This window comes from Penicillium canescens (genome assembly GCF_028828765.1).
Source record: "Penicillium canescens strain IBT 15451 chromosome Unknown utg000002l_segment0_segment0, whole genome shotgun sequence".
Lineage (NCBI taxonomy): Eukaryota > Fungi > Ascomycota > Eurotiomycetes > Eurotiales > Aspergillaceae > Penicillium > Penicillium canescens.
This window is the reverse complement of record NW_026703964.1, coordinates 3172179-3199013: the sequence shown is the minus strand read 5'-3', so window position 1 is coordinate 3199013 and position 26835 is coordinate 3172179. Positions and strand designations below refer to the sequence as shown.

Genomic DNA, 26835 nt, shown 5'->3' with positions numbered 1-26835 from the left:
CCATGCAAGAGTCAATTATAAAAGATTCAATATTTGGTCTCCCTATAATCGGTTAAAAAACCGTTTAAAAAACTTGCTTCTTGCAGGTATCGAAGTAGGTCAGGGGCTGCCACGTGACGCGTGGCGCATCAATCGGGCCAGCTGGAATCCCATCCCCCTCCAACTGCCCTGCCAACAGTTCTGAGGGATATCGAATCCAGCTCCTTTGCAGCCGTCGGCTTCCAATTGCTTGCGCTTCCTACTGCCTACTCTCAGCCGAAATCATCCTCTTTCCTACGTGTCTTGACTGAAAGCCACCACACCTCTCGCCATGGATTTCTCCAATCTCAAAGATCAGGTCAGCAATATGACCTTGTATGACCTCAAGGCCGGTGTCCGCAAAGTCCAAAATGGTATGATTGTATTCCGCTTGGTCCGAATGCACTCTGGCAGGACGAACCAGCTTGCATCTCTTATTATATGTGGTATCTGACTTGACCGCTCCATCATAGCCGTTATGAACTATACCGAGATGGAATCCAAGGTCCGTACACGACAGCTCACCTCCGCGCAAGACAACCCGGCCAGCCTTTAAAGCTCCGAGAGCGTGGACTCAGTATTTCTGTGCGACGCAATGCTTGCTTACACGGATTAGGTTCGGGAAGCTACAAACAATGAACCTTGGGGTGCCTCGACTACGTTGATGCAGGAGATTGCCAATGGAACGCATAGCTAGTCAGTTTCTGCCTGACCTCGTCTGTGCCAATGCGCATGTGCTAAATATCATGATTACAGCCAATTGCTCAATGAGATCATGCCCCTGATCTACAAACGGTTCACCGACAAGGCCGCGGAGGAATGGCGACAGATTTACAAGGTATGGAAGAACTGGCTCATTATGAAGAAATGTTTCCGGACTAATGGTGCCTTCTTTTGCGATATATAGTCTCTCCAACTGCTGGAATTCTTGATCAAGAACGGTTCCGAGCGGGTTGTCGACGATGCGCGATCCCACATGTCCTTGATCCGCATGTTGCGGCAATTTCACTTTATTGATGCGAACGGAAAGGATCAGGGTATCAATGTGCGCAACCGGTCCTCCGAGCTGGTGAAATTGCTAGGCGACGTGGATCAGATTCGCACCGAGCGTAAGAAGGCCAAGAACAACCGCAACAAGTTCAGCGGGTTCGAAGGTGGCATGGGTGCTGGAATGAACAGCTCCAGCTCCGGCCGGTATGGAGGCTTTGGCAGTGACAGCATGGGGTACGGTGGATACAGCGGAGGAGTCTACGGTGACGGTGGCGGCTTTGGCGGCGCATCTGGGGGCGGCGATTTCCAGGACACGGGACGACGCACGAACCGATTCGAGGAGTACGACGAATATGACGAGGGTGATGCAGCTCCCGCGCGCTCGCGCGAACCTGCCACTCGCGCGAAACCCCCGCGGCCAAGCCAGAGCCAGCTCCTGCTCCGGTAGCGGACCTCTTCGACTTTGGTGACGACGAGCCTGTCACCACAACCTCCACTGCTGCCGGCAAGCAGCCCGCAGGCAGTGGTATCAACATGCTAGACAACACAGCCGACGACGACGAATTCGATGACTTCCAGTCCGCAACCCCCGCCCCTCAGCCCCAAACGGCGTCATCCAACTTCGCCATCGCACCTCCGGCCTCCACCGCCAGTACCACTTCCAACACACAATTCGTCGCACCAAAGCCAATCTCGGCCTCGCAGGGTGCCGACATCAACGGCCTGGTCGGCTTTACATCGGCCACCCCAACTCCCTCCAACAGCGGCTTCACCTCTCCCACATCCCAGCAGCCTAAGCCCTCAGGTTACCAAGCTGCCATGCCCAACTACTTCACCTCAGTCTCCAACAACAATCAGCAGCAGCAACATGGCTCATTCTCCCACACCTCCACTCCCTCCCTGTCCTCCGCGACCTCCCCCACGGCTACAGCCAACAAGCCCGCCACCCAAGCAGCTAAGAAGCCCTCCGGCGACGCCTTCGGCTCGCTCTGGTCCACCGCCAGCGCCAGCGCTGGTATCCAAAAGTCCAACACCGGTACAAACAAGGGCCCCAACCTGGCCAGCATGGCCAAGGAGAAGGCCAGCGCCGGTATCTGGGGTGCCCCGGCTCCATCCAGCTCTGTTTCTACGCCGAGCCAAAGACAGCCCCAGCAAAAGCAGCAGTCCAGCTCTGCCTTTGATGATCTACTCGGCTAATCTTTTGAGCGTCGTATCTTGCCTCTTGATTTCTTCCTTTCTTTGCACTGAGTACATTCCATGCTCATTTCTTCGATTTGCGATCTGGGCCAAGATTTTTTAGCATTCATAATCCCAGACCTTATTTGCCTCTTGTTCTTCTCTCACTGTTGTTTTGGTATACTCCTTTCTCCATTCTCAGTTTCTATCTCCATTGTCTTTTTTCCGGCTTTTATAGGACTCTGTTGTTTTTGGCAGAGAGCCAGTCGTTAAAAGATCTTCTTTTCGCCCTCTCAACCCGCACCCCAAAGGTAAAAAGCTGTCGTCCCATACCCTTTTCTAGGCGCTTCTCTCAGGAGTTTGAATAAAAGCCCATTCCCGCATATTTGGTATTATGGTTATCAAAAAGAACCAGTCCGTGAATGAGATCTCTATGCATGAATTGAGTTAGATCCTGTAAGAATGAGCATCCATGTATTAAAATGTCTTCTGGAGCCGTGGTTCTTCGGCCTCGACCTCTAGGAACAGTATAGCTATGCTACAAAGTTGACTATCCATCTTTATTTAGCTATGTACTAACGTTAAGAGGAAATACACTGACCACTTTCCCATCTCACCAACAAACACACGCCCCTCTCAATCTATCTGACGACAATAAACCTAAGATAACAAAGGAATAGTATGGATTCGAATAGGCATTACGCTGATGCTCATTGATGCTGGTATAACGCCTGCGCTGAAGGAAGCTAGATACAGGTAGACAGGTAGAGGGAGGCGCAGGGGGGATAATAGGACGACGGAAGACAGAACAGTAAGTAAGAGTAGGAATAAGAGTAAAGGTAAGGTAAGGTAAACGGGATGCAAAATACTAGGAGCAGTATCAACAGGAAACCAATATCCTCTTTACTTACTCCGATGTTTCCCGAATATGGATTAAAAGAACATGAAGTGCAATCGTGAAGACAGGTATACGTTAAGAAGCAGGACGTTGGGAATATCTCTTTCCACCGCATGGTGGTGAGATGGGACGGGGAAGGTTGGTGGAGGATAGGTTGAAAGTTGGGTTGGGGGAGTTTGCGATGAAATGGGCAAGCCGTTGATAGAAGCGAAGGTCGGTCTTGGGTATGTAGATTGCATAAAGATCATCAGGGATGGTAATCTGATAATCTTGTTTTGATTTGGTTTGGTTTGGGGCTGTGGCAGGTGATCTACCAAAGCAAAGTGCTGGATGCCTGTTGAAACGGCGCACAGAGCCACGAGCGAGCTTTATGCTCGCTACTCCATGGGGAGCGGCGAGCATAAAGCTTCGGCTCATGGTGTTAATGCGACTTAAATCATCTCTTTGTGAGCCGTGCGCGGCAGCCAAGGGTTTGGATCGAAGCCAATCGTGGCTGATAATCGATTGCTTCAGGTCTTGGTCGACGTGCCGGTACCGTTGCCATCGCCCGAAATAGTTTCAGCCGAGGTGCTCTCTGCGCTTGATACTTGTGTTGAAGTTGCAGGAGTGTTGCCATTTGTGCCCTCGCTTTCAGACTGAGTAGTATTTCCGTGGAATGAAGGCCGCTCGGTCTGAGTTGGGGTACAAATTTGGTCAGACTCATTGGTGTCTGCGCCCGATCCGGTGACCTCGAGACCCTCTCCATTCAGTGATGTCAGACCTCCTTCGATGTCCCGCAAAAGCCGCACAAATTCTTCTGGGACGAGTCCATTCTCGCCCGTTTTGGGGTCTTCTGCAACCAGCCAGCCTTGGCCGTGCCGGTAGGAAACGTAAATCACCTGGCCCTCAGTAAGAGGAAGCTCGTTCTCATGCTCTCGGGTAAAGTCGAAGAGTGCCACGGCTTTTCCATGCATCTCTTCATCTGGGCAGCCGACGGCAAACTGGTAGTCGTTGGAGTACCGGTCTCCACCTGATATTTCATCTTCGGACTCAAAGCCGGGGTCGTGTTCATAAATCTGCTGGCCACCTGGGGCACTGTATCCCATCATTGAATACCGCCCCTCATTTGGCGGATATGTTATGTACTCCCCGCCTGGTCCATCATCTGAGTCGTCCCCGTCATTCACATAGTAGGTCTCACTACCGTCAGCGTTAATTCCGACGAGTGTTCCCCGATCATTATTCCCAGCCGACTGACCGGTTCCTGACATTACTCGCTCGTCAACGAGACCATTAATGTCGGTAGACCTCTTGCGATGGCGTGAAGTGACTACTGGACTATGCAAGTCTTCATCTTCGCTATATGGGGGACCGTCTCCAAAGGACATCGCTGGCAACTGCTGGTGGCCATGGTGGGTAGGTTCGTTGCCCCATTGAGCCGTTGACCAAGGTCCCCGCGAGGTATCCCATGAGGTCGGTGGGTCAGACAAGCGTCGGTATTCACTTGCTGGTGTAGAGACCCCGGAGGCGCGAGGGGGAGGAGGCCCGTAGTGGAGAGGGTGGATAGACGGGTAGGCAAAGTCCCGCACAAGGGCATATGGAAGACTAGTATGGAAGATGGGGAAGACGTGGGAGCCTGGGCGCGAACGATTTTGTGAGGCGAACGAGACGTTGGAGTAGGTGGAGAGCCGATCCTTCGCATTCGTCGGTAATCGTTTCACAGTCCCATCAGTGAGGAGGGGCGCTAAGCCCGACAGATTGTCCGCGGACAGAGTGTTCTCCGTGGAAGTCGAGGAGGACATCATGGTTGACATGGGGAGAGGCCAAAAGTGGATTGAGGATGAGGAATATCTGTGCGGGTTCTCAGAGGAAATGTGGGGGTGTTCATCGGTCGCGTGGGTGCCGCTCTAGTTTCGCATTGCGATTGATGCAGCTCCGTCCGTCTGATGCGCAGTCGCAGAAAGCCGGGACTCTTCTGTTGTCCTCCAAACCCAAAGAAGAGAGTATCTTGAGATCGGAGATAGCAGATATTGAGTTCGGGCGCAAGGCAGCAAGTGCCAAGTGGTAGTCAAAAAGCCTTAGAGATAGGTTCTAAATGGCCTTGTGTGTCAAGCTCCTTGACACAAAGTGTCCCAGGGCCTCCAAGTTATCGGACCAGGTGGGTGGATGGATAATCGGCAAACGACACGAGGGGAGGGGGTCGAATGTGGCCCGAGTGGATATGCCGAACCGCAACAGTCCCACGATGAGATGTCAGCGTTGTAGTAGACGAGTATGTGAGTATGCGAGGGTTGCCAAGTGGAATGTCCAGGTTGAGATTGGCGAAATCGGAACCGTTGTTCCAGACGTTGTTCCAGACGTTGTCCCGCGATCTCGAGGGTAGGGAATTGCTAAATATAGCAAAACTGCAGAAAGGGCCAATGTCAGATACAAATGTAACGGAGGCACGGCGCTTATGCGGGAAACACTGTGCAAACACCACAGTGACAAGGATTAAGTCCCAACGGCCACATGGGAATGTCCAGGGAGGAATAGGCTCAAGAGTCGGAGATTGTCATACCTGTCTAGTCTCAACTGGAGTAGTGATCAGCGCGTAGTTGATTCTGGATCGGGGGAGTATTCCGTGGTGAAGTAGAGGAATAGCCGAGACCGATGTCAACAGCAGAATCAGCCGATATGCAAGGCCGATGCTCGAGAGTCACTGTGAATTGGGGAATTGAAGCTTGAACCCTCACAGCTGCTTAGATAAGCATTTAGCGTGTTTCAGGTCTGGTTGGAGCTAGTCCAGATTGGGTCCTTGTTCTACATTTACATGAGGCTTCAGATACAAATGCTCTATAGGCTTGGCTATAGTAGATCTATGCAAAGCAATGTGACTTGGGGTGTCATTGGTTTCTGAAACACAAGGCAATTCTCTATATACTACAACCATGACTATATATCTACACAAAAGGAATTGTACTTGAAGGATATCACTTGATTGATAATACACAAAGCGATAAAAGCGATGCCCTACATACTACAATTAAAACAAATCTACACAAAGCAACAATATTGTAAAAATGGGTATCATAGTGTTTCTGAAATCTTTAAATAGAACCGACCTCCAGGGCTAGTTCTTTCAAGTCCTCTGCTGCCACCTAGAACAGTGGTTAGCATCCACAAACAGTGATCAATATCCAGTAGGCGATCCAATAATAGTCTGGGTAGTTTTAACAGTTATCCACTCGGTCACAGTCTCCCTGGCTGCTGTGGGCATGCTGGTCACACCCGAAGATTGCTGGGAGGACACCGTTTTGCCAAGCGCATCAAACTGGGAAGGTATGGCAGCATTGTTGAGATCTTGGTCAGATTCATACTCAGGGCTGACGCCCAGCTTGTTGTTGACAGCCTGCACAATATCCACATCCATGCAGGTAGTGTAGATCTCCTGCTTTCCTTTCGGGTAGGTAGGGTCGACACCCGCCTTAGTGGGCCAGTCCCACACCCAATAGAGAGTGTAGGGCTTGCCGGTGGGTGCATTGGTTGGAAGTCGAAGATCCTGCTGGCACCAAAGGTCGGCTCCCATCAGTTGGTTGGCTTTGTGGGCATATTCTTTCTGGCGAGTCTGGGAAATGCTTTGGTCGTTGATTTGGTAGCAGCGGCCGTCATCGAAGTTCTGTTTGGACAGAAGCACACCGCGTCTGTCACCCCCCTTGCCATCTTGTGTCCATTTCCCGTGAATGTCCAGGAGTTTCTCGTCAGTTTTGGGCTGGGTGGTGCCATAGACATAGACAAAACCGCGGTTTGGGGGCTTTCCGGGCTGGTTCTGGGGGAGTGTCACATGGCCGTTTTCTTGATAGCGGAGGGCAATGGCAGCACCAGGATCGGCCTGGAGTCGGGGACTGCCTTCGGTCTGAGCCTGGTCTTGCTGTGTCTCTCTGCACATGTTGTCAACCGGTAGGACCGCTGTGACGTCCTGTCGAGCGTTGGGAGGAATCAGGTAGGTCATTGTATCGACGAAGCCCGGTGTACGGAGAACATTGCCTCGAGCATATCCGGGGGTACCGATGAAGGTTCCATTCGGTGCAATGACTGTGAGTTGTTCCACCCAAGAGTGGGCATTAATTGAGAGGATGTGCAGAGCAAAGAGCACGAGCCAGGTAGGAGAAAACGCCATGTTGAAGGGTTGCAAAGCGTTCTTGTCGCAGTAAAAGGTGGTAAAGATGGAGGAAATGGCGATGAGAGATTTTGGAAGACACCGATCAACAGTGTGGTTTTGATATCAGCTGAATAGAGATTCGTTCAATAGAGCTGAACAAGGTATACGCGGGTCTAGACGAGGACACCAGGTTGCAGCAGGCAACCGCCTTTATGTAGTAATTGTCTCTCCTTGATGTCTGCACAAGCGGAACAAAACGCTTTGTGAAGTGGGTAACAAAGGGTTTCATCCCATTTCAAGGGCCGTTCAAAGCCATGTTGATGTGATTTGGTACTTAGACGTCGAAAATAAAACAAAGGAGGTCTCATTGACTGATTTCTCCTCAATACAACAATATAGATTGGATATCAATGAGAATAAGGAACAATAGTCAAGAATTCGATTTCCACTGGGGACGTTGCAAATATAGGACATATTGTCCAGCACGGGGCATACTCGCGCCTAATTGGAGCCTCCAAATAATCTGATACAGACAAGACCACAAACAACATCACGCCTCAAACAAGCAGTCTGTTAATAGACTGTCAAATGAGCCAGATGTCATTGGCCGTATCTAAATAAAGTATGACCGGGGGGATGATTGGGTGAGAAGGCCAGACGCTCGAGACCCGGCTCTGCTTCAGATGTATAGGTCGGATATTTTTGTGCTTCAGACATGCCCAGTCCCACAGCTCCTGGCGCGTAGCTGTTGTTTGGCATTTTGACATTTCGGCACATATTCGATCTTCGCTGCAAGTATGTCGCGAATCTGCAGCTCAATCGGCCCTGGAAGCACGGCTATTGGCTGGCAAGGAGCCCCTCGGCGCTTCGCCGTCGGTCTCGAGATCCTGCAAACAAATTAAAGCGCTTTCGGAGGATCAAAGAAGACTGAAGACTCTTCTGACTCTTGGCTTGAGGACTCTTCCCTTCTATGTGGAGGTTATACAGGAAGTGGTCCATGCTCCCCACCGAGTCGACGTCGGGCTTGAATCTTCACTTTGTTTTAGACTCAGGGTAGGGATCTCAGCGGCTAGAAAGCTCTTGTTAGTCACACCGGTGTACTCACAACCCTAAGGTATGTGCCACTATGGCTACGCCGGGGATCGGAATCCATATACGGAGCACATTGCCCGAGTTAGGGCACTCCGACACCGATCGATCTTATCTTTCTTCAATTCTCGCTCGCCAAGCTCGGTTACCGAGCTCAATACTGGACAGATGGAGTCTGCACTGGGGCAGCGGGTGCTGATTCGACTCAAAGTTATCTGATTTTTATCTGATTTCTCCGGTTACTCCACCGGGTGGATTCCATCTCGTTGGCATGAGACAAATTGGTGGGTTCTTTCGTGAGGCCTCGCGGACTGAGACCGACTTTTCTTCTCACTTTCCCCTTTAGACCATGGTGGACGGAGTAGCCCGCGAAGAGGGCTAAGTACTGTAACCTTGGACGTGAGTGGAGATGCTGATCGCCTACAAAATTTGCGTGACGTTTTGCTACAGTATGGACATGGACAGCTGATCATTGCGACTGAAAAGGCTACTGGCAGCATCAACCTTCGTGCTTCCGACTAATCTAAGTTATGTATTGCCTGCACGATGATTGAATAGTTCAGTAATACACATCTCCCCCTATGAGCGTTCACCATCTACTTTTTGTGTGCCCAATCATAGACTCCCATACTTAGCCACAGATACAGGATTCCTTTGATGGAATACCCAAGTGACTCGACCGGGTAACATTGGACGTCATATTGTTCTTGGAGGGATTTCTCTTCTTCTCTTAATATTTCTCTACATCCCGCTTGATTCTCTCGTATATTCTCTGCTAAATATCTAGTGCAGTGTTCTAGCAAATTACTCGCCTCCACTGTGGCTTGGCGACCCATCGGCAATACTTAATTCCAGGTCGCGGCTTCGGAGGCTGACTATTATTTTGCAGCCTTCAGGGGGCCTTCCGCTTTTTCTCCAACTTTTAAGAGGGGCCTTGAATTTCCCAGTCACTATCTTCTTCCGGTATGTCTTTTTGTTACTCAATGGCTTCGTGAGTGGTGCAACTAACCAGGAGAGAAAAAGTCCCCGTGGAAGGAAAAAATAGTCGTGGAACCGCCTCCCTGAACACCTCGTGTGAACTACGAGGCCCCCGTTTAGGTCCTTAACTAAACCTACTCTGACACTGGTTTTGGTGTAAACAAGTCAATCCACGACGGCTTTCCACGCAGGTTCTGGTCCCTGCGGACCGTCTTGAACTACCCTACGCCTTCAACAGACGTCTCACCGCTACCTCCGACTCGTCACCATGGCTACCTCTTTTATTTCCAAACGACTTCGCTCCACCGAGGAGGAACAGGAGGCCGAGCCCGGTTGGCTTCGACGCCAGATTGTCTCTGGCCTGCAGTCAATCTCTCGCCGTGCCTGTGTGCACCCCATCCACACCATTGTGGTGATTGCCCTCCTTGCCAGCACGACCTACGTTGGTCTCCTGGAAGGCAGCTTGCTGGATACCGTCCGAGACCCGCGTAGCGTCGCTGGTCAGGTTGACACAGATGCTCTCCTCCAGGGAAGCCGCAATCTGCGGCTGGGCGAGTCTACTTCGTGGAAGTGGCAGGCGGAGGATGTCTGGACCGACTCTGAGGTAAGCGGCCACCGCCTTTTATTCTATTTGGATCAATTACTGATAAAATGCTATAGGTTGAGAAGCCGGCGGCTCAGCACCTGGCACTGGCCACCTTGATTTTCCCGGATTCTACCTCCACTGTTGTGACTGCTCCCGCCTCCGATGATGTGCCAATCCCTGCCAACATCTCCGCCACTTCGGTCCCGTATACCCCCAACCTCTTCTCGCAATTCACCCACGACTCTGCCCTGGCCTACACCGTGTCTTTCGACCAAGTGTCGGAGCTTTTGAAGGCGGTGCAGGAGATCCCCAACCCGTCTGCGGATGAGGAAGAAGAGGAGTCTAAGAAATGGATCATGAGAGCTGCTCGTGGCCCCGCATACGGATCCCGCAGAGCTGTGAAGCTTTGGTTCGCAGACGCGTGGGGTTCATTTGTGGATCTGATCAAGCACGCCGAGACCATTGACATTGTTATCATGGCTCTCGGCTACATCTCGATGCACCTGAGCTTCGTCTCCCTCTTCTTCTCGATGCGCCGGTTGGGCTCCAACTTTTGGCTTGCGGCTACCGTGCTTTTGTCTGGCTCCTTCGCATTCCTCTTTGGTCTGCTGGTGACCACCAAGCTCGGTGTGCCCATTAACCTCCTGCTGCTCTCCGAAGGCTTACCCTTCTTGGTTGTTACCATTGGATTTGAGAAGCCAATCATGTTTACCCGGGCAGTTCTGAACGCCTCCGTGGATAATCGCCGACCTCGTCCCGGTGCTGCTCCTCGCCCTCTGGCCTCGAGCACTCCGCGGTCCATTCAGGAGTCTATCGCAGCTGCAATCAAGGACCAGGGTTTCGAGATTGTCCAGCACTACTGCATTGAGATTGGCTTGTTGGCTCTGGGTGCCGCATCTGGTGTTCAGGGCGGTCTCCAGCAGTTCTGCTTCCTCGCGGCCTTGATCTTATTCTTTGACTGCGTGCTTCTCTTCACATTCTACACCACCATCCTCTGCATTAAGCTCGAGATTACTCGTATCAAGCGTCACGTGGCTCTGCGCAAGGCTTTGGAGGAGGACGGCATTACCCACAGTGTCGCTGAAAACGTTGCCTCCAGCAATGACTGGCCTCGCGCAGGATCTGGTAGCACCGAGGCTGATGCCAGCATCTTTGGGCGTAAGATCAAGTCTAGTAGCGTGCGCCGGTTCAAGATCCTCATGGTTGGCGGTCTGATCTTGGTCAACGTTGTGAACATGTCTGCCATTCCGTTCCGTAACACCGGTAACGGTGGTCTCCTGTCCCGCTTCTCCAGTGTCTTGGCTCCTACCCCCATTGATCCTTTCAAGGTGGCAGAGAACGGCCTGGATAGTGTGTATGTTGCGGCCAAGAGCCAGAAGCAGGAGACCATTGTCACCATTCTCTCGCCCATCAAGTACAAGTTGGAATACCCCTCGGTCCACTACGCAGCTCCCACGGAGTCTAGCTCGTTTGACATTGAATACACCGATCAGCTTTTGGACGCTGTGGGTGGAAAGGTTCTTGAGAGTCTCCTCAAGAGCGTCGAGGACCCTTTCATTAGCAAGTGGATTATCGCTGCTTTGACCCTGAGCATCATCCTCAATGGCTATCTCTTCAATGCTGCTCGTTGGAGCATCAAGGAACCCGAAGCCGCCCCCACTCCTGTGGAGGTCGTGGCTGCACCCAAGGTCTACCCCAAGTTTGAGCCCAACGAGGAAAAGTCTACCCGCACTCCCGAGGAATGCGAGGCTCTTCTAAAGGAGAAGCGTGCTCCGATTCTTACCGATGAGGAACTGATTGATCTTTCTCTCCGTGGAAAGCTCCCCGGCTATGCCCTGGAGAAGACCATGGAGGATGAGAACCTGATGAGCCGTGTAGATGCCTTTACTCGTGCGGTCAAGATCCGCCGTGCTGTTGTCTCCCGTACTCCTGCCACCGCTGCTATCACTGCTACTTTGGAGGAGTCCAAGCTCCCGTACAAACATTACAACTATGGTCTCGTCCACGGTGCTTGCTGTGAAAACGTTATTGGTTACCTGCCCCTTCCTCTCGGTGTTGCTGGTCCTATCAATATTGATGGTCAAAGCTACTTCATCCCCATGGCTACTACCGAGGGTGTGCTTGTGGCTTCCACCAGTCGTGGTTCCAAGGCCATCAACGCTGGTGGCGGTGCCGTGACTGTCCTGACAGGCGACGGTATGACTCGTGGCCCTTGTGTTACTTTCCCTACTCTGGCTCGGGCTGCCGCTGCCAAGGTCTGGATCGATTCTGAGGAAGGCCGCAGCATTATCACCGCTGCTTTCAACTCGACTAGTCGCTTCGCCCGTCTCCAGAGCCTGAAGACTGCCCTTGCTGGTACCTACCTCTACATCCGCTTCAAGACCACCACTGGTGATGCCATGGGTATGAACATGATCTCCAAGGGTTGTGAGAAGGCCCTGGATGTCATGTCCAAGGAGTGTGGCTTCGATGACATGGCTATCATCTCGCTTTCTGGTAACTTCTGTACTGATAAGAAGTCCGCTGCCATCAACTGGACTGATGGCCGTGGTAAGTCTGTCGTGGCTGAGGCTATCATCCCTGGTGACATTGTCAAGAGCGTCCTCAAGAGTGATGTCAACGCGCTCGTTGAGCTGAACGTCAGCAAGAACTTGATCGGAAGTGCTATGGCTGGAAGTTTGGGTGGTTTCAACGCCCATGCCTCTAACATTGTCTCTGCCATCTTCCTGGCCACTGGTCAGGATCCCGCCCAGAACGTTGAGAGCAGCAGCTGTATCACCACTATGAAGAAGTAAGTGGCTCTCTCTCCACATCTATGCCAGTGATACTAATGACATTACAGCAACAACGGCAACCTCCAGATCGCTGTGTCGATGCCTTCCATCGAGGTCGGCACCATTGGTGGTGGTACCATCCTTGAAGGCCAAGGAGCCATGCTGGACCTTCTGGGTGTCCGCGGTGCTCACCCAACCACCCCCGGTGAGAACGCCCGCCAGCTGTCTCGCATCATTGCTGCCTCCGTGCTGGCCGGTGAGCTCAGTCTGTGCGCTGCCCTTGCTGCCGGTCATCTTGTCAAGGCACACATGGCCCACAACCGCAGCGCCGCACCCACACGGTCCTCAACTCCCGTATCTGCAGCCGTCGGTGCCGCCCGTGGCCTTTCCATGACCTCCAAGTAAACGAAGACAACATGACCTGTTCCTCCTAGCCCGCAATTGCGGGCTTTTTGTACATGTGTGGCCTATGACCCTCCGCATACCACCACTCACGATGCAGAACCTCTTACTCTCTGGCACGCTCTCTTCATGGCGGTGCCTCTGGCTCGCCCTGTCTTTTTCTGCATTATGACCCCAGACTCTGGTCAGGATTTATCTATCAACGCTGCCTGTCCACACGGAGCCAGCTGATGGGCTTTCTGTCCTTATAACGGATCAATGATCCTGATGAGGCGTACTAAAGGGGCATTCTTGGGAGTCCCAAAATCTCACGCTTCAAAGCGGTAGTGACGCAGTCCTACATTTGTGTACTTAATGTTCCCTTTTCATGATAGACATTTCGGGTCGGAATGGAATTCAAATTTTTTTAATCAAAAGTCAATCTAAGTAACCGCCAGGTCCCGACCGGGCATAAATAATACGGTATGGTACTGCACAGATACCTAAGTGGTACCTACGTGGTACCGGCGACGCTAATCCGGGGGCTGAAGGGCCTAGAATGTCAACTCCCCTTTTTCCTTTCGCTTAGATATTTGGCATACGACAGGGAATCGGAACAATAGAACAACAGACTAACAGAAGAGAATGTACTGAACATCCACTAAGATATACTCCAACATAAATGACTTATCAGATCTTGCATCCCTACACTTGCACATGTACATGTTCAGCCCCTGTGTGGCTGTTCCCCTTGGCAGGGAGTCTATCAATACGAGAACGAGTATGGTAACTTATAGAAAATATTTCGAGATTAGGCCATGAGTGGGATAGTGAGAAGAACGTTCACAGAATAAATAAAGATCAACCAGACCACATCCCCTGCATCCCCAGTGATACACGTTAATACCTGCACACTGTAAGGAGCGGGTCTTGAAAGTCCGGAGTTGACGGTTGAAATCACACTTTCTATCTTCTCCTCTCCTTCACATTTGGAGGAGATCCATTTGCTCTTCTCTTCCTCACCTTACGCCCCATCTCACCCGGCTCCGTTGTCTCAGATCCTTGACATCGTGTGGAGCACACAAAAACACGGGGACACACTGCCGAATGCCTTGATCCGCCCCCTTGGATAAGGCCAACATTCTGAGAAGAGCCGGACTCTCACCATTTCGACCTGACATGAATGGGGGCTCGGGAGCAATGTCGCCAGTCTCCGTCGATGGAAGCGACTGGTCTGGACTGAACCAGTATGGAAAATCGGAATCCCCGTTCTCACCAACATTCCCATCATCTCGCGCCAACCTAGCCACACCCCCGACCTCCGGCGTCCCCAGCGCACCCTTGAGCCCAAACGGCGGCGGCGGTCCTCCCTCACTATCCCCATCGAACCTAAGCAGCAACCCGTCCCCTCCCAGCTCCGTCGCCGCAAGATCAAGCGTCGGCACAATAGGAGGAGATGCCGGCCCACGAGATGGCAGACGATACCGCCAGATGGAAGAGATCCTGGGCCAACACTATGTAGTCCTCCGACGATTCCTGAACGGCACAGCCCGCGAAGAAAATGGCAAGTCAAACAAAGCCCGCGACAAACTGCTACGCCTATCCCCCACCCAGTTCCACGAACTGTCAACGGATGTATACGACGAATTGATTCGGCGGCAGCAGGCCATGCCGCCTCCTGGCCGACCTCCCCGTCCAGACGTACCCCCTTACCTCCCATCCCGCGCCGACTTCCACGAAAAGCGCAACCACGCCCGCCAAAAGCTGGCTGCGCTGCACCACCAGCGCTTCCGGGACCTCGCGACCGATGTCTTCTGTGAGCTGGAGCGCCGCTTCCCTCACTTTACCAGCCGGGAGTTTCGAGCACGCCCGCCCCCGAATATGCCCCCGGGCTCGAGGGGCTCGCAGCAGTCGAGGGGGCCTCCCTCGCGCATGGGTCGGGGTTATCCTTCTGGTGGGCCGCCGGGTAGTCCGTTCCCGCCGCGTGGTGGTTCTCTTGGGGGATCACCGGCTGGAATGAATGGGGATGGGCCGTTCCCTCGGGCTTTCCAGAGCAATACTATGGTTCCGAATAAGAGCACGATGGTTGAGGATAGTGATGATATGGGAGGCGAGGATGAGGATGATGCTCGTAGCGATGCTTTTGCGTTGGATGCTGTGTTGAGTCGTCGGGGGACTACGACGACTTTGGGTGATAGTGAGCGGAAGTTGTTGTTGGAGAGTCAGTCGCAGGTTTCGGCTTTGCAAGATAAGATTGAGAAGTTGGAAGAATTGGTTCGCTCCAAGGACGAGGAGCTGGCTCATTCGTCACAAGATGCGGATTCCTCTGGGGTATGTTTTGTTGGGAAGAATGGCAAGTGATATTTACTGACGATTTCCACAGATCAGCCATAATGAGCGGCAGGAGTGGGATGACTTGCGACAGGAGCTTGAGAATAAGGTATCAAAAGCGGAGGACCTTAACAGCTCGCTCCAGCTTGAGCTTGAGAGAGTTCGGACAGAGCATGACACGATGGAACGTGACCTTCGCAGCCAGCTCGAAGAGTCTTCTCGGGGAGTCGAGGATGCTGGTTTGCAGTCGCGGTACGCTGATCTGGAAAACCAGAACCGGAGTCTGCAAGCAGCGCTGCAACAGCAGAAGCAAGTAACCGACGAAGTCAAGCGGGAGGCATCAGCTTTCCTTATGGAAATGAAGACCCTCACAGCCGAGAGCCATGCAAACTGGGAACGCGAAGAACACCTGTCCAACGAAGTACACCGGCTGGAGGCAGACGCCAACGAATGGAAGCACCGCTACGCCAAGGTCAAGGCCCAGCTACGGCACCTCCGCACCTCATCTGGTGGCTTCGCCGACTCTAGACCCGACGCAAGGGTTTTCACCAAAGAGCACGAACTCGTCCAAGTGGACGGTCTGGTCAAAGATATCCACGTCACCAAATTCCAGATGTCAGTCGACGAACTTCTGCGCGTTGCACGATTCGAGGACTCACGCGTGGTACTCCAACAAATCAAAATGGTGGTCGTGGCCGTCCGCCATATCCTCCAAGACATGGACCACTCCCCAATCCCGGTGGATGGTACAGCTGCGCAGCGCACTAAGGCCAAGAGCCAGGTATCAAACACGGCAAACAACATGATCACCGCCACGCGCAACTTCGCCAGCTCTGGTGGTCTGTCTCCAGTGTCGCTCCTCGATGCTGCAGCTTCGCATCTTTGCACTGCTATCATCGAGTTGATCCGCATCGTGAAGATCCAGGCATCGCCTGCGGATGAGCTGGAGGATGAGGATGATGAGGAGGCGGATGTTTCTCAGACCCAATTCCCTGATTACTTTGATACCTCTGCTAGCCAGAAGCGGTTGAGCAATGACTCTGTCTACAGCGCTATGAGCCGTCCTGATGATTCTCAATTCCCTGCTATGCAGAATGGTTACACTAACGGGGTCAACCATGACGGTTGGGGTGTGCCGCAGGGTGATCACGAAGTGTTGGAACTGAAGGTAAGTCTTCTAATGCATGCTATAATATATTGATACTGACTGTTAATCCAGCTTCACGTCGAGAACCAAACCGACGGCATGGTCCAATCCATCCAGGCACTGGTTGCCAGTATCCGCGCCGGAGAAAAACTACACACAGTCCAGACGCACGTCAACGACATCTCAGGCGTCGTCGCAAACGTCGTCAACTACACAGAGCGTCTGATGCACGAACGAAGTGGCGACGTCGCTCTACGGCAGACCTCTGAGCCGGTTATCCATGCTTTGGAACAATGCCGCAACAGACTGGTAGCCACTGCGGAAGAGGGCCAAGACGCTACAACACCTGAGGAACTGCGCGAAGTCACGAATAAGCTGCCGCCCATTGCATTCGAAATCGCTCGTGAGACGAAAGATCTCGTTCAGCGTCTTGAGTCGATGGCGTCTGCCGATGATGAGGATGATTTCCGGTGATCTTTTTCTTTTTCTTTTTGATATTGACTCGGGGCTATCATCATGCACAACTACACAGCTACACTTCCATCTCCGTGTTTTTGTATCAGACATCATGCATCATACCCCATGTCCCCCAACCCCATTTCCTTTCCCTTTCCTCCGTCAAATCTCAATATCTACAATCTATATTCCATCCTCTTTGCCCCTTGCTTTTCAGCGAACATTATCTATGGCAACGAGTGGACAATGTCGAAACGATGTCCCGACGCGTGTGGCATTCATGGTTTCTTTTCCTTTTGCATTTTTTCTATCTGTTTCTTTTATTCCTCTATCTATCTACCTCCCCCTTTTCACTTCTTCTTACTATTCTATGTACTTTATTTCCAACCCTCGCAAGTTCTCACTGTCCTTGTGTGCTGTTGGTGTATTCCTCAACGACCTCGGCGTCGGCTTGTTACCTTTTCTTGCATTCTGCACTTGTGCAGTTGAAATGAATAACTACCTGCTCTTTTACTTGTTTCTACTCTACTCTACTTTAGTGGTACGATAGTGTCTACATGCTTCTACTTTACTGGAACTCGAATCTTTCCCTGCCAATGATTCTTCATTGAGAGAGTCACCCTTCCTGGTACAATATATCAACAAAACAAAAAACAAAAAAAAAAAAAAACTGGTGCTGGGAGCTTATTGAATGGCCCGGCCCGGAGGCCCGCAGCATTCCATCTTCTCCTCTGTAACGCACCATGTCAGCAGCGGTTTCTCAAAGCGAGGGCAATTCAAATTGGAGAGGGCTCTACGATGTGCTATTTGACCAGGCAATTACACTTGTGAGGAAGGTGCATTTCCTAATTTGGAAGTATGTTTTCACGAGCTCGGGATGCCAGATGACATCTAAAAAGCCCTAATACCTAGGTATTCTCAACAAGTAAACAAGCAAAATTTAGGCCTGCTCAACATATCATTGTGTCCATTTTGATTCCAGCAAGTGATTTGCATACCTCAATGTATATTGTCTTCTAACGGCAAGTAGACAAGCAAACCAGGACCTTCCCATTACAAAATCGCAGCCATTTTTCCCTCAGCAAGTATTTTCCCAAGGAGCTTTCCAAAGAAGGGCTTTGCTTTTTTCGTATAGGTCTTTTCATAATATGGCACCTCAATCAAATCAAATGGATTTTCGGAGCTATCATGTTCAACCCCCATATTGCAAGTCGAATCATCCACGATGAGTAAGGGTTGCCAATTTGAACATTGAAACGTTCGTTGGTGTCTTTCTTTTCTTGCTCTGTAAGCTCAAAGCGTCGAGCCTTCCGACAACATCCACATTCAAGAGTACAATGCCCAACCCCAAGCTTACTTGGTGAACTGATTTGGCGGTCTGTGCAACACCTACAGCCCCGAGCACAACAGCCTTGTCTGCCAGCACAATCTTTGACTAGGCCTCGATGCATATACCATCTTGGGTGTGATCGCCATAAATCGAATGCTCTTGAATGACATCCCTAAGAAAAGGTACTGCGATGCTGCCACCATTCTTGCTCGAGGAGCCAACACTTGGTACTCAGAGCTTTGAGTTCCTCTTTGATGCTTTTGCCTGTCGCTTCGTCTGGCTGTCGACAATCAACATATCCCTTCTTGAGTTGCTCTCTAAGAAATACTTCTTTTTGAACGATTGCTCGGAGATTCGCTTCTGTTTCGAGGAGGTATCTGGAAGAACTCCGTTCTCGGTCATTCGCACGTGCGCAGTAAACAGAATATCGATATCGTTGAAGGGCTCCTATTTCTCTACTTCGTTCGAGGCGAGTTTCCTTCCAGGTCAGTTCACCATCAACAGGATACTTGAATCTGTATTGATCATCCTGTTTTTGGAAACGGTTTATGAGAGAAGACAAAGACATCTTTGGTGTTGAGGATGGAAAGAAGTCGTCTGCAGTTCATCCTGATGTTACCCCCTAAAAGTTAATTATGACTCCAATATTTGCTCAGTCCTTCCCGATCTCAAAGCGGGTAGCATGTATCTGAGTTTTTTTGATAATCAAACTTCAGAATTAGAGATACATATAATCCATGGATGTCCTTGATATCTTAGTGCCTATAGTGTTCCCCGGAACCTTGAAAGGGTTGTCCCGGCTCTTACATAAGCACGGAGATCTAGGCGCTTTTTGGCGTTGAGCTTCGTTTTTTCCTCTCATCTACTTCTGTACCATCTCAATCTCAATCTATACCATCTTTAAGTGAGTCCAACCATTTGAGCTGTGAATTCCAGTGTGCTTGTTGCTCGTCTGCCAGATTCCCTAAGGCTATCTGTGGAAAGAGTCGAGCCCCTGGAGAGTCTGGGAAGCTTCAATTGGAAGCCTCAGGCAGAAAGAGCACACGTGGTCTTTATGGTGAACCCAACAAGCTAACCCCAAAGTAGCCCGGCACCCGAGTTCACCCGCTCCGCCCTGCCCCTCATCATGTTCTGCCGACTGAGGTCAATAACCCCACCTTCTTCCCTCTTCTCTTCTTCTCTCTTCAATTGCACTTCTTTCCACCCCGCTGCCCGATCTTTTGCTTCATCATCCGCAGCCATGTCTAACACCACCGCCTACTTCGACGTGCAGTACCAGCCCGCTGGCGAGCCTGCCCGTAAGTTCCTTCTTCCTTTCTACTCTGGAGGGGCAAAAACTCTCTGCCCCTCCAAGCCTCACCCCTTTGCTGCCGAGAATTTCAGCCTCCAATTCCATTTGGCATCCAGGCTGGGGCCCTCTTACGCTATTGTTTATGTGAATTGATACTGACTCCCTCATTAGCCATTACTGGACGCATCAACTTCAACCTCTTCGAGGCTGATGTCCCCAAGACTGCCCGCAACTTCCGCGAGCTCTGCAATGCCCCCGAAGGCCAGGGCTACAAGGGCTCTGCTTTCCACCGTGTGATCCCCCAGTTCATGCTCCAGGGTGGTGACTTCACCCGCGGCAACGTGAGTTTTACCCCGACGGTGGGTGGTGAAATGCAATTGGCTGACCCGTGACTTCAATAGGGTACCGGTGGTCGTTCCATCTACGGCGAGAAGTTCCCCGATGAGAACTTTAAGTACAAGCACACCAAGCCCGGTCTCCTCTCCATGGCCAACGCTGGCCCCAACACGTAAGTCACACACGTTGTCGACAATGCTAAAGCAAAATTAACATTTCCCCCTCTCTAGCAACGGCTCCCAGTTCTTCATCACCACCGTTGTCACCTCGTGGCTCGATGGCAAGCACGTCGTTTTCGGCGAGGTCGCTGACGAGAAGTCCATGGCCGTCGTTAAGGCCATCGAGGCTCTCGGCAGCTCCTCCGGCTCTATCCGCTCCAACGTCAAGCCCACCATCGTCGCCTGCGGTGGCCAGTAAACAGCTCAATTGGGAGGTTTAATTGGAGGTTTGGAGCCTGGAAGTCTTTCTTTTTCCAAGGACTTAGTCCTATCCCTGTTCACGCCGTGCATTGGAACTAGCCAAGGTGGCTTCCCCATTTGCGCACTGTAATCTAGAGTGTCCACTGAACTAGTCATACATGCATTTGTATTACAGGGTACCGATCTTCTACTTATAAACCCGTGTAGACTACTGAATGCACTGTAAGCTAAATTCCCAAAAGTAGTGAACTAGCCAGAACCTAGATACATGTAGTTCGGTAGTGATCCACCCCAAATCACGAAATCGATCACCGAAATGACTCTACAAGAATAGAAATCCCCATAGCATTTAATTTTTCCACGTGTCCAAGCTGTGATTCGAGGGCTTTGATCGCGGGCTGGACTACACCACCGTACCCCGCGTGGGATGAAAGGTTTTTTTTCTGGGAAAGGTTTCCATTTCCTGTAGAAACATGCACAATTGATGATTCCTTCTTAAACCGGCCCAAATATAGTTTTCTAAGAGAGCCGTACCTTCAAGATTGGACATTTTGGGCGGTGTAAGTCTGTCTTTTGAGTTGTTTCAAGCTCGTCTTCAAAATCCATATATGCATGTTTACTGTGTCCTCCATACATCCTTTCACATCCCACCTTTATGCAACCTACATCATTAAGCCACCATTTTCAAACAACTACAACCGAGATACTCAAAATGGGCAAGAGAGGTGAAAAAAAATTAAGGCCAGAGTAAGGTGAAAGCAGTAGTCAAGGCGCAAGCGAAACAGAAGAGACATTCCTATTATCATAGCACCCTATAAGAAGCCTTCAAAAGACCCATGCCAAGCATCCATACATATACGCTACCCCGTGCGCGCAGAAACAAGGAAAATAGACAAAAAACCGGAAGCTAAGTCTGACCTGGTAACGATTGCCGTCTTTCAATTTCGTACCGCGGAGTAATCTTCCTAGGTGCTCGGTCACCCAAAATACCGGAGTAGAATTTGCTAGAAGTACTAGAGTCAAACGAATGATAATCCGAAGAGGAGGTAGGTTGCAGTCCTAACGCCTGATAGTATTCCAGGCGTTTGGCAGTCTTCACGCGTGCCACCCAGAAACTAAAAGATGACGCGCGGCGAAGCACGCCTATAACAAACCCCTGCAAGGGTCCATGCCATGTTCGACCCGTGTTCACCTCTTAAGGAGAACCAACTCTGTCAAGGTGTACTTGTACAATGGCCTTTTTTTTCTTTCTTTTTAGGGACGGCGCGGGGCCTGCGGGAGATTGTGTATTAAACTACGAAGCACACAGTCATAGTCGCAACGTCTATTGGCATGATTAGATACCGTAAAAGAGAAGGTGTGTAGCCAGACCTACGCTGGGTGAGAACGCCGATGACCGTAATAAACTACGGTCTCGACTTGCAGATTTCTGAGACATGGTGGGAGGATGGCGGAAAGTGAGCTGTTTAATCGTATTGCTGGGCATAACTACAAGCCTGTAGCCATTAATGTTGTCGTGTTATTGATGTCAGTAAGATCCATGATGGATGATCAACGTCGATTGAGATTGAACAGTTGAAGACACCGAGTGGAGAGGGCGTAAGAAGAGAGAAAGGAAAAGAGAAGAGAAGAGAAGGAAACACAATCTAAAGCATGTGGGAGCACGGGACTTGCGACCCTAAGATCGTGGAATTGAACGGATTCTCTCATATTGAACGCCGTTAAGAAGACAAAAGCAAAAATGACCAGGGTATCTCAATAATTCTCATCTCGAATTGCCTTCACCCCCCGCTTCGACCCTTTGATAACACCCTCCAACAGCTCGCGGATCTGACTGCATCCATCAATTCCTACCGCCAACATCGTCTCCATGTATGTAGAGTGAACCTTAGCCTCCGTGCTTAGCACTGAGACCTTCATCGTCTCCTCGTCATCATCATCCATGTGGTTCTCGCCTACGGGCACAACCGTCGTCGTTCCAATCGTCAGTGATGGGAGTTCCTGTTCTTCTGGCAGAGACAGGTCCAGCAGCGGGTCCAGCTCTTCGTGTCGTGGATCCCGTGGTGTAGAGGCGCTACCACTCATGCCGGCAGTACAGCCGCAAAGCAGACCAGGCATGGGAATACCTGCGTCAACGAGGGCCAAAGTACAGGCATTGATTGCCGCGGCGAGCAGAGAGCCGTCGGCGGAGAGAACGGAGACGTGGATACTGATTGTGCTGTGTGGGTAGAGATATGTGTGTAGGTGCGACTGGAAAGCAGCGCGAAGAGTTGTAGCAATGCGCGACGATTGTCTGTAGCCGTATTAGTATGACTTGTATGCTAATGGCACCTGTCCCGACATTGGTGGTTACAAGTAGCCATTTTGCCAACAGTGCCTGATATAGAGATAGCAAGTAATACTTACTTGTCACTTCCGGCGGCCCTCCGTTTGCGATCCACACCGGCGAACCCGGCGACATTGACGTCCACCTCAACGACGGCGCTACCGCTGCCTGCGCCGCCACCTCCTTCACCTCGGCGACCCTCGGCCGGTCCGTGAACGGAGCACATGATTGATGTGTTGCCCATCGACAGGTATGAAGAACCGGAGCTGGCGGGGTTGGTGGAAATCTGGGCTTGGAGGAGGCGGAGCTCGTTCCAGCGGCGGCCGTCAAGGCGCAGCCTCGTGAGAGGATATGTGGTCGAAGTGTCAAGAGGCATATTTGCTGTGGGCCCCTTGAATTTTCAGGGAAGCAGTTCTTCCAAGGTGAAAAGATGTATGCGTTGGGAAGGAATGAAGCTCTAGCCTTGGATACTGTAGAGGCACGGTTATTAGCTAGATATCCTGGGTTCGAATATGAGAGCTGTACAGGCAAATACCCAACTCACATTTGCTTGATTGTGTACGCAAAAGGTCAATTCCACCTCAATTGAAGCGTCGATTGTCATTCGGCCGCTCTTTTTTCTGGTTCCCTTGATATCACGTGACACAAGTGGGACCTGCTCTATGAGCATCTCATGTCAACTCAACTCAACTTTGTTGAATTTCCATTATCAATTTTTGTAATGGTTTAAGTAATTTCCAAGTCGGAAATTTCAGTTCTCTTATTCAACACCTTTCACTCAAGCTAAATTTGCCAAGGAATCCACATCTTTGTCCGGTGGCCGCTATCCGCCACTGTATCGGAGCTGCTTCGCGACAGCCTGGTACTGTATTACGACCTTGACTTGCGCGACTCTTTCGGCTCGCACTCTGGCGTCGACTAATATGCAGAAAATATGGCTGGAAATAACCATCCAGTTGAGCTGATTTCTATCGACTCAGACGATGATTTGGAGGTGACACACTATTCAACTCCTGCAAGCAGTATGTGATCCTTCGCGACGCGCCTTCCATGCAGCTAACAACTTTTCAGATCGGGGTATTGCGAAGCCTCGAAACGCAACGCCAATCAAGTCGGAGACTACGCGCACCCCCACTGGGCCATCAAGTGTGGTGAAACCCCAGCCCGTGGATAGCGATTCCGACAATTTCAACGATGGCGAGACGGCCTACAAGAAATTCAAGGACCGAAAATCCCTGAAGCGCAGGCAGAGCGCTGCGGCTACTCGCAAAACGAAAGCTCCCAGGAACGATGCAGACGCGATCGTTGGTCGAGTGAAGCCAGAGCGACCAAAGCCTGTCCAGAAGCGGCCACTAAAGCAATATGGCGAGGTTTCCTCTGAAGATGAACTCTTAGAAGACGCATTGCCTGGCTATCTCAAAACTCGCCGTACTCAGTTTGATCGCAAACAAGAGCGTTTGCAAGATCTCGGTCTGAAATTGCCACCATCCTATGATGATGTCGATTTCTCCGACGATGAACGCCTCGAAGAACTTCAAGAACGGCCTGTCTTCTTGAACACCGAACCGAAACAGGAATACAAAGACATCCAACTTCCATATTCTCTTGGGATCATTCCCGCACCAATTGCCCAGTGGCTTCGCCAGTACCAAGTGGAAGGTGCCGCGTTTCTTCACGAGCTTTTTGTGTATCAAAAGGGTGGTGTCCTCGGTGATGATATGGGTCTCGGCAAGACCATCCAGGTGATTGCTTTCTTGACCGCCGCCTACGGGAAAACAGGCGATGAACGGGATGCCAAGCGCATGCGAAAGATGCGGAGATCTGACGACAGTGCGTGGTACCCACGTACCCTCATCGTTTGCCCTGGAACACTGATTTCCAACTGGAAGGCCGAGTTTGCACGATGGGGATGGTGGCATGTTGATAGCTACCATGGCGAAAATAAGGACATCGCCCTCCATGCAGCCAAGTCTGGACGGGTAGAAATATTGATCACTACCTACACCACCTACATGAACAACAAGGGCTCAATCAATATGATTGACTGGGACTGTGTGATTGCAGATGAGTGCCACAAAATTAAGGAACGCAAGTCGGAAACCACCCAGTCTATGAATGAGATTAACGCGCTGTGTCGTATCGGTCTCACCGGCACTGCAATTCAAAACAAATACGAGGAGCTATGGACTCTTCTCAACTGGACCAACCCTGGGATGCTTGGACCAGTCTCCACCTGGAAGGCCCAGATCTGCGAGCCGTTAAAGATTGGACAATCACACGACGCAACCCTGAGTGAGCTCAGCAGAGCCCGAAAAACGGCTAAGAAGCTGGTTGAGAACCTACTTCCCCAGTTTTTCATCAGAAGGATGAAGACACTGATAGCAGATCAGCTGCCTAAAAAGAGCGATCGTGTCGTCTTCTGTCCTCTGACTGAGACCCAGGCCGAAGCTTACGAGAATTTCCTTGACAGCGATATTGTTGAATATATCAAGAATTCTACACAGCCATGCGACTGCGGTTCGGGGAAGAAAGCTGGATGGTGTTGCTACAAGCATATTCCAGGCAGAGATCCTCCTGCATGGCAATCTTATGTCTTCCCCGCCATTACTGTTCTTCAAAAGCTCAGTAATCACCTGGCTATTCTAATTCCCCAAGGGGCAGATCCAAAAGAAAAGCAGGAGAAGGACAAAGCCATGTTGGAACTTGCACTCCCCACCAAGTGGGAAGACCTGTACCGCTCGCGGGACTCAATTGTGAATTATGCAAACCCTGAGTTTTGCGGGAAATGGAAGGTTCTTCGGAAACTGTTGAAATGGTGGCATTCCAACGGGGATAAGGTCCTCATATTCTCACATAGCGTGCGTCTCCTGAAGATGTTACAGATGCTGTTTCACCACACGAGTTATAATGTTAGCTACCTAGATGGGTCAATGAGTTACGATGAGCGAGCAAAGGCCGTTGACGATTTCAACTCTGATCCCAGGCAGTTTGTCTTCCTCATATCGACCAAAGCCGGTGGCGTCGGTCTCAACATCACATCGGCGAACAAGGTTGTAGTGGTCGATCCGAATTGGAATCCCTCATATGACCTGCAAGCCCAAGATCGTGCCTACCGTATAGGCCAACACCGTGATGTCGAGGTTTTCCGACTCATATCTGCTGGTACGATCGAAGAGATTGTCTACGCTCGCCAGATTTACAAACAGCAGCAAGCAAACATCGGTTACAATGCCAGCTCGGAGCGCCGCTACTTCAAAGGCGTGCAAGAAAAGAAGGATCAAAAGGGTGAGATCTTTGGTCTACGCAATTTCTTCGGGTATCAGAACAACAACATCGTGCTGCGCGACATTGTCAACAGAACCAACGTCGCCGAAAGTCGAGCAGGCGTCCAAGTCGTTGACGTAGATTTGAAAGCTGAAGAAGAGGCCCACGACTTCACAGAACGACCCATGAAAGCGGAAGAAGAGGCAATGAGCCAACTGGCTACAATGATCTGCACGGGTGACGAAGAGAAACCGAAGCCATCGACCTCATCCTCAACAAACCTGCCTACGCCCCACAAGCACGATCCTGTCCAGGCAATCCTCGCTGGTGCAGGTGTTGAATATACCCACCTGAACAACGAAGTCATCGGGTCTTCGCGCGTCGAAGAGGATTTGAGTCGTCGCGCTAAGCTTGCGCCTGATGATACTACCGGTGATCGGCAGGTGTTCATGTCCTCCCAACCTGTTTCTGATAAAGCCAAGGAACCTGTGCGGTTCAAGTATCATCCCCCCGAGGATGTGAGGCGGCGCCAGTTTTGCAGCATGGCGAGGCACTTTGGATATGCTGATGCTACCGAGTTTGCGCTTGTTGTTGAAAGTATGACGCAAGAGCAGAGGAGGGCTTGTCTTGATACTTGGTATCGGGAGAGGAGGGAGCTTCTGCTTTCGAGGGATGAAGAGGGCGTTAAGCATGAAGCTCCTGGTAAGCAGGACGTCAAAAATGAGAATGTCAAAGGGGAAGAGAGTATCAAAGATGAGCAGATTTATCTTTAAGTAGTCTCTGGGTTTTATTATTATTTTTTATTTCTTGATACCCCTTCAGTTTGTGCGAGACTCTTGAATGATAAATATTGAATTATTCTCTTCGAGATTGACAAGCTCGCAAATGATGGCCATTAAGAGTCCCTCTAGAAGGCAGACATAGC

General features: G+C 51.0%; 8 protein-coding genes across 8 annotated transcripts; 5 read left to right on the top strand and 3 right to left on the bottom strand.

Annotated features, from left to right (window-relative positions):
- Positions 1-310: 310 nt before the first annotated feature.
- On the top strand, positions 311-2205 carry N7446_002408 (ENTH domain-containing protein; the record flags this gene model as incomplete). Its single annotated transcript, XM_058511157.1, has 6 exons — positions 311-392; positions 492-523; positions 635-714; positions 775-856; positions 926-1370; positions 1436-2205. The coding sequence occupies 6 exons, from the start codon at positions 311-313 to the stop codon at positions 2203-2205; spliced, it is 1491 nt and encodes a 496-aa protein (XP_058376693.1).
- Positions 2206-3591: 1386 nt separating this feature from the next.
- On the bottom strand, positions 3592-4866 carry N7446_002407 (adaptor protein NBP2; the record flags this gene model as incomplete). The annotated part of the gene is made up of 1 exon (XM_058511156.1): positions 3592-4866. One exon carries the CDS (start codon positions 4864-4866, stop codon positions 3592-3594), a length of 1275 nt encoding a protein of 424 aa, XP_058376692.1.
- A 1367-nt stretch (positions 4867-6233) lies between these two features.
- Positions 6234-7220, bottom strand: N7446_002406 (uncharacterized protein; the record flags this gene model as incomplete). The annotated part of the gene is made up of 1 exon (XM_058511155.1): positions 6234-7220. The coding sequence occupies one exon, from the start codon at positions 7218-7220 to the stop codon at positions 6234-6236; it is 987 nt and encodes a 328-aa protein (XP_058376691.1).
- A 2004-nt stretch (positions 7221-9224) lies between these two features.
- hmg1 (HMG-CoA reductase) lies at positions 9225-13419 on the top strand. Its single transcript, XM_058511154.1, has 4 exons — positions 9225-9254; positions 9315-9873; positions 9930-12646; positions 12698-13419. The coding sequence occupies exons 2-4, from the start codon at positions 9538-9540 to the stop codon at positions 13032-13034; spliced, it is 3390 nt and encodes a 1129-aa protein (XP_058376690.1). The 5' UTR covers positions 9225-9254; positions 9315-9537; the 3' UTR covers positions 13035-13419.
- A 770-nt stretch (positions 13420-14189) lies between these two features.
- Positions 14190-16962, top strand: N7446_002404 (putative cell polarity protein; the record flags this gene model as incomplete). Its single annotated transcript, XM_058511153.1, has 3 exons — positions 14190-15341; positions 15394-16509; positions 16561-16962. 3 exons carry the CDS (start codon positions 14190-14192, stop codon positions 16960-16962), a joined length of 2670 nt encoding a protein of 889 aa, XP_058376689.1.
- A 2185-nt stretch (positions 16963-19147) lies between these two features.
- cyp4 (peptidyl-prolyl cis-trans isomerase) lies at positions 19148-20500 on the top strand. The gene is made up of 5 exons (XM_058511152.1): positions 19148-19178; positions 19361-19572; positions 19737-19906; positions 19967-20073; positions 20132-20500. Exons 2-5 carry the CDS (start codon positions 19401-19403, stop codon positions 20316-20318), a joined length of 636 nt encoding a protein of 211 aa, XP_058376688.1. The 5' UTR covers positions 19148-19178; positions 19361-19400; the 3' UTR covers positions 20319-20500.
- Positions 20501-22075: 1575 nt separating this feature from the next.
- On the bottom strand, positions 22076-23022 carry N7446_002402 (exosome non-catalytic core subunit SKI6; the record flags this gene model as incomplete). The annotated part of the gene is made up of 2 exons (XM_058511151.1): positions 22076-22613; positions 22727-23022. The coding sequence occupies 2 exons, from the start codon at positions 23020-23022 to the stop codon at positions 22076-22078; spliced, it is 834 nt and encodes a 277-aa protein (XP_058376687.1).
- Positions 23023-23580: 558 nt separating this feature from the next.
- N7446_002401 (putative DNA excision repair protein (Rad26L)) lies at positions 23581-26683 on the top strand (the record flags this gene model as incomplete). Its single annotated transcript, XM_058511150.1, has 2 exons — positions 23581-23668; positions 23718-26683. The coding sequence occupies 2 exons, from the start codon at positions 23581-23583 to the stop codon at positions 26681-26683; spliced, it is 3054 nt and encodes a 1017-aa protein (XP_058376686.1).
- Positions 26684-26835: the final 152 nt, after the last annotated feature.